Source organism: Carassius gibelio, chromosome B5 (assembly GCF_023724105.1).
Source record: "Carassius gibelio isolate Cgi1373 ecotype wild population from Czech Republic chromosome B5, carGib1.2-hapl.c, whole genome shotgun sequence".
Lineage (NCBI taxonomy): Eukaryota > Metazoa > Chordata > Actinopteri > Cypriniformes > Cyprinidae > Carassius > Carassius gibelio.
In genome coordinates this window covers 37,547,061-37,554,010 of record NC_068400.1, presented here as the reverse complement: position 1 = coordinate 37,554,010, position 6,950 = coordinate 37,547,061, and the positions used below count along the sequence as shown (strand labels likewise).

The 6,950-nt window shown below is 36.8% G+C and overlaps 1 protein-coding gene across 1 annotated transcript; it reads right to left on the bottom strand.

Moving 5' to 3' along the window:
• Positions 1–1,921: 1,921 nt before the first annotated feature.
• LOC127958555 (cytochrome P450 1A1) lies at positions 1,922–6,749 on the bottom strand. Its single transcript, XM_052557454.1, has 7 exons — positions 6,541–6,749; positions 5,445–6,287; positions 5,015–5,138; positions 4,244–4,333; positions 3,284–3,407; positions 3,086–3,172; positions 1,922–2,991 (listed from the first exon to the last, which is right to left on the bottom strand). The coding sequence occupies exons 2-7, from the start codon at positions 6,267–6,269 to the stop codon at positions 2,709–2,711; spliced, it is 1,533 nt and encodes a 510-aa protein (XP_052413414.1). The 5' UTR covers positions 6,270–6,287; positions 6,541–6,749; the 3' UTR covers positions 1,922–2,708.
• Between the last annotated feature and the right edge of the window lie 201 nt (positions 6,750–6,950).

Here is a 6,950-nt window from a genome sequence, read left to right as displayed (position 1 = left end):
AGCAGGGATGTGCAAACTGCAACATTGTGACCACAAGTATGTAACTTTAAGTCTTTTCACCCCCAACTTTAGTCTTGGATCCTCTCGCAACAATCTGTTCCCCAGGAGGCAAACTCTGTTAACAAACCTTGGAGTGCCCTCTGAGATGTAATTTCAGCTTTGTCAATGGAGCAGCCTTATGTTTTCAACATGTTTCTCAACATTTCTCCCTCCAACCTGGATGAAACTCTCACCTCAGAACCAAGTACCTTGCCTGTACCTTATGTGCACAGTCACCTTTGTCTTGCCCAGCTGGGGTTTAAAAAACAATTAATATTCAGTGATATATTCAATTTAACTGCACTGACATCAGATGAAAAAAATCAGAGGGCAACACTTTTCAACACTGACACTGTTAATGAACTAAACTGAGCTGAAGAATGGTGCTATATTGCCTTCTGTAGAGCTGAATTTAACTTTTAACTTTTAACGTTTGACCTTGCAACATTTACAGTTACTGAATTGAATTAAAAAACACTGAACTGAGCTGAAAAATGATTTTGACATTTTTCAAATTGTGTAAAAAATCTGTATTTTATAAAATGCTCAATAAATAAATGGGACTTGACTGCTGAAAAAAGTTCTTTAATTCCTTTAAATATTCCTTTTCTTCTTAAGAAAATTAAGTTTTTTTTTTTCTTTTTTAGATTTTTGAATTTCACTTCATATCATAGTAAACCTAAAGTTAGCAGAACTCTAAATATAGAAGAAATCAGTTACACAAGTTAATAAACTCCCGGATTAAATTTGCAACTTTTTACAACACAAGCATATTTATCGTTTTTTCATAAACTTAATACATCTTTAAACTTCAGCTTTTAGTTAAGGTATATAAAATAATAAAATAAGTTTGTCTTACAGCTGTGCAGCTCGAGTGAAATCCATCACCAGCACACATGATAAAAATCATGCCTTTTTTTGGGTGAACACATACCGTATTGTTCTTTTATTTACATACTCTTTTTACTTCACAGGTGATTTTAAAATTGAAATCAGGTCAGCCAGTGGAAGAAGACATGTAAACGTCCATCCTATAGTGGAACATATGGCTGTTTTAAATTAGGACCATTTCCATGTATGCATGTGACAACATATTTATCTCTCATAACATTTGAACATGACGTGTAATAATAATTATTTAAAAAAGAAAAGAAAAAAAAAACAATTATCAAAGGTATATTTTATTTCAGTAATTTAATTTAGTTGTGGCCTACTTGTGTAGAATATTTTGGTTTTCTTTATACCCAGTGTCTGTCCCTTTTCACCCCTTATTTAAGCGTGCGTGTCAAGCTATTGCCGATGCACTGGTGGTCCAGGCCATCGCATGCAACCCAATTTCTCACTTGGCCAACTTATGCTGTTAATGTGTGAAAAGGTAATGAGCATAAATGAAGCTTAATGGCCAAATGAGAGCAAGATGGCTGTGCTGAATGACACTGACTGCAAAACACAGGGTGGCCTGGGGACATGACAGGTTTGAGGACAATGGCAATCTCCATAAATTTAGACTCCTGTTTTACAGCCTGTAAACGGGAAATATAAAGCAATTAATGCACAAAGTGCCAGAGTAACTGGAGAGAGAGCTATAGGGTTACTTTATATTGACTTTAAAGTTTTAACTTTAAAGTAAATGACATGCATAATTATTACTGTATTTCAGTTTATTTAATGATTGTACACTAGAATTCAACCCTGTGGTTATGTTTTTTTTAAGACGTCTGCATTCGTTTGATCTTAATACAGTAAAAACAGTAGTATTGTGAAATAGTACGATTTAAAATAACTTGTCTGTTTTAATATATTTTAAAATCTAATTTATTAATGTGAAGGCCAAGCTGAATTTTCTTTAGGGTCACATGATCATTCTTACAGTATATGCTGATTTGCTGCTCAAGAAATATTTTTATTATTATCAATGTTAAAAACAGTAACATTTATTTGAAATAGTTTTTTCTAACAATGTACAAATCTTTAATATCCCTTTTGATCAATCTAATGCATTATTAAAAAATTATAAATGTCTTTTAAAACCCCACACTTCTCAATTTTCCTTCAACGATACCAGCTTATGCATTATTGTAAGATCTGAAAAAGTCCTCTTTTCACAAACTTGAAAAAAGAAACAAGTTGTAAATGCAAATTTTGTCCTATATATTACATTTCTTGATGTTACAAATTAGACAGTTAACAGAGTTCAGTAATATGATAACTTCATAGTAAATACCATTTGAGACTATACTAATTGATATTAAACTGAATAACATTTTATTAATTATTAAAATTATTTCTTCATTAATGCAAAATCACCATAACCATTAATTCTGATTCTCTCACACTTATTCAGTTGAACACAAAGCAGCTTTTCAACAGAAAGGCCTCTTCAAACCTTCAGTGTCACTGAAATAACTGAAATAACACCTTCAAATATCAGTGTTAATTAAAAGCACAAACAGTAACTTAGAAGCTTATCTATAATGTATTATCTAAAATAAACGAGGGACATGCTTAGAGTGCACAATTATGTGCAATAGCATATATTCAAGTAACAGATGGGCTGAACAGACCACATGAGAAATATAGACTGTAGTGGTTAATTAGCTTAGCGGTTCAATGAAGCCCAACATTAGCGTATCTGTGCGTATTTAGCCATCATTCTGAGGTGAAATAGCTTAGTTACGAGTTGAGATTTTTATTCGGAAAGGCTTGGGCTTCATGGTGAGGGCAAATGCAGAGCTCAGGTCAAGCTCCTGCCCTGGAACATTCTCTATGTGCAGCCGATGCAGCAGGGTGGTTAAGAACACAAACATCTCCAGACGGGCAAAGCTGTCACCAAGGCAGCGGCGTATTCCAATGCCAAATATCATTACCTTCTCAGTCAGGGTTTTATTTAGATGGCCAGACAGGGAAAGGAAACGTTCAGGTCGGAAAGCCTCAGCATCACCCCAAATATCCCTTTATTAAATAAAGACAATATATATATATATGTAATTCAAATGATAAGGAGAGAGCCTTACAAATATAAAAAAGAATGTGGCTGGATACTTACATGTCATGATTGACTTGATATTGGTTGATGAACACACACGTGTCTTTGGGGATGAAGTATCCATTTAGTGTAACGTTATCAGTTGTACTGGACAACATGAAGGAGAACAAAAAGAGGAATGTGGGTATCTGTTTATCAATACAGTCCTATGGTTATAGTGAAAATAACATTAACATAAAGAGAGAAACATGGACTCACCAGTGAGGTATGGTGAAAGGCATATAGGATGCATGACGGAAGACTTCATATATGAAAGCTTCTGTGTACGGCATGTTTGGCTTGTCTTTAAACTGTGGTAGCCTGTTCATACCAACCTGGTTTTCTAGAAAAGTGCATACAACAAATAATAAATGACCAGAACAGAAGATGAAGAAATACCATATGAACTTTAAACTGGATTTGCCAGGTTTATTTTGGACCTCATAAACTGTTTTAGCACTGAAAGAAAAAATAAAACTTCTGCTCCCGTCACAGACCTCATTGGTTTCACTGGATTCCAGAGGCATTCTGGCATCAACACATTACTGTGACCAATCATGTGAGAAGCGAGTGGACTAAACCCTGAGGGTATGAAGGCCAGAAATATGAACTCTTTGTGTGTAGATGTGTAGCTGACCCCTGCAAATTATTTACAAAGTACCACCCACCTACTGCAAAAGAGACTTCATTTTAGGACAAAAAGTACACAAGCTTGTAAACCTTAGCTTGCGAATTTGATCTAATATATTTAATCTGAAAAGAAAACATAAATAGCATGCAGTTCATCTTACTCAATTTCTGTCAGATGTCTCCGGTTGCAGTCACTTAATAACCCTGTATAATATTTCATTTAAACTAAACAATTTCCTGTTTATGGCAAGCTCCTGATTTTCCAAAAGACCAAATTAAATAGAGGCCACAGGAAGAAAACATTTACTTCTTTCACCATCAATCTTGCATCTTTTAAGTTCCTCGTCCAAATTAGTGGATCAAATTGTGTTTTAATTTTGGTTTCCTGTGTCTGTCTCACTAAAACCCACAAACCACAGCTAATGCAGATCTAATGTCCCCATGATGTCGCAGAACAGCTTAAGAAAGGGATATGCATGATGGGAAATTGTTTTGTGTTGTTTTCCAGTAAACACAATGTTGTTTCGATTTCCCCTTTTGAGACATCACCTATCTCCTGAAGGATTTTAGCCTGGATGTCTGGAAACTTGATCAGGTATAAAAGGCTCCACTGCAAACCCGTGATGATAGTGTCAAAACCTATGAGAAAAAAAAGCATCGGTTATGATCAAAATCTTTAAATAGCCTCACGAGACATGTCACAATTAGCAAGTGGGCAACCAAATTGGTAAAAGATGTTGTGGTTGATGATTTGTGGTGAAACCCCCAAAACATTCTCAAGCTAAAAGAATGAAAATGAGCAGTTTGAGCTGCTCAATGAGCTCCTCGTGGGTGTTTGTTCAACACTCTTTAATTAAATAAAACTACCAAGATCCATAAACTGAAACAAGTTTGAATAGAATGAGCCAAGAGAAGACAAAAAACATACTGTACATTTAAAGCAAATTCTCAGAAGAACTCTAGTCTTATCAGTCTGAAGTGCCTCCCCTGTGATAACAACACAGAGCCAAGAAAAACATCTGGTTCTGGCAGTAAATGCATGCTTCTCACAAGCAAAGCTATTAGCGCAATAACAACTCAAGGGAGGACGACTGCAGCCCTGGAAGGCATGTGATTATGTCTGGCAGTGTCTCTACATTCTATAAAACATGTCGACATAGTTTATAAATTATTATTACCTAATGTGATCTGCATTCATGCTTCTAGATCCATTCGCACATGCTCATAATTCAGGATATGTAGAGAGAAAACAATTTTTCTGTTCTACTTTTAAAGTCACAATGTTGTGCACATTCATTTTCTTGACTGTAGGTCTCTTACCAGCTCCGAAGATGTCAATGACACTGTGGATGATCTGCGAGTCGCTGAGCATGGCTGTTTTCTCGTCCTCCTGCCTGTCCTCACACATTGCTATTAAGGCATCAGTAATGTCCCGGATACAGTTCTGTACAAAAACATTGAGAATGAGACTGGCAAAATATTACATTATTATATTACATTATATTACAGTATTAAATTTTAAATTATATTCAAATTGAAAACAGTCATTTTAAATAAAAATGACTGTTCTTGCTGTACTTTGGATCAAATAAATGCAGTATTGGTGGTGAGCATATATTACAGTATGTAGCATCCTAAATGCTTATTTTAATCCTTTCTATGGTTGCTAATCGTCTGAAATACATACTGTATGTTAAGAATTCTACAGGAATGCTTTTTTGTTCTCATCGGTTCATTTCAACATTATTACCCTATCAAAGGTGATGAGATGTTCACTGATGTGGCGCTCCATGAAGTTGTTCATTCTGTCAATGTACTCGAGCATCTTTCGCAGAGACGGACTGGGCAGGTAGCGGAAAATGGGGAAAAAGTCTGCCAGATTTCCCGCAGCAAAGAGGCGCAGCAGTTCATTATTGATGTTGACGATGGTGAGGAACTCTTTATCGTCATGGGCATACCGCTTCCCAAAACACAGAGTGCAAACCACATTGGCAACTGAAGTCACTAGCAACTTAACCGGGTCGAGTCCTGAATCTCCAACCTCATCTGCTTGTTTCTGCAGAGCCTCCATCATATCTAAGGCCTCTGCAGAGATACGTTCCTCCAAAAGACAAGAAGCGCTCGAGTCTCGGGACTTAGCTTGGGAGAAGGTCTTCAGGGCGTTTCTGCAGATCTTTTTGTGATGCACCCAAGCTTCTCCATACTTCTCACTAAACGTCATACTGGTGCCATTAGCAATTGCGGAGAATGTAAAGAAGTCAGGACGTCCAGCAAACGCTTCTCCTTTACGTACCAAAGCCTCCTTGATGGTAGAATAGCCGCTCAAAACGACCACTACAAGAGAACCCATTTTCATCTGGAACACATCTCCATACTGAACCCTCAGGTTTGTTAATGACAAATGGATCTGTTCCTCCATCTGGAAAAGGTTTCCCACTAGAGGCCAAGGTGTGGGACCTGGAGGCAAGGAGCAGCCTGGTTCTCTCCGTCGACCATGGAGAACCAGCAAAAGCAGAGCGAAGGCACAGAGAACCAAAGTCACTCCAGTCGTGTGGGAGATCTCCTCAAGATACATGGCAGACCCTGCAAATGACTGATATATTGAAAATTGATTAAATATAGAGTGTTTTGACGCATACATCGTAATACACCATTCTATTCTGAACTCTCAGTCTCTAAATAGCTTTGTAGAAGATGGTTTAAAGAAATTAAAACTTTACAACAGCTTATTATTGTATGTATGTTGTTTACGTTAATCGATATGAACTGCAAGCAGAAGACAGAAGCGAACAGAAAAGGCCAAATAGGTAAACTAAGTAAATGAATATGTCCTATGCGTATCTTACCTTTGAGACCACCACTGACGGATCCTGTGTTCGCAATAAAATACTTGAGAAAAAGTTTGACCAGCTGAAAAATGGCTGCGCGTCTCAATGACTGCAGTACAAAACTGAGGCTGATCTCAGAAGCGGAGGACAACACGAGGGGCGTCGAGATGGTCGATTTACGAGCAAGAGTGAACTGTGCATGAATGTAAACCAGTGAGAATAAAAAAAAAAAGAGAGAGATAATATTATATAAAAAAATAAATAATACAATGTGTTTCCACACGATGGCAGTGTCCTAAAGTTTACACTTCTACACTCACACTATAGGCTACTGTACAGTATTACAAATCTAGGAGGTAAAACACAAACAGAATCGACTGCTTATGATAGTCTGTGACGAAACAAAACTTACAACTGTGCATGACTGG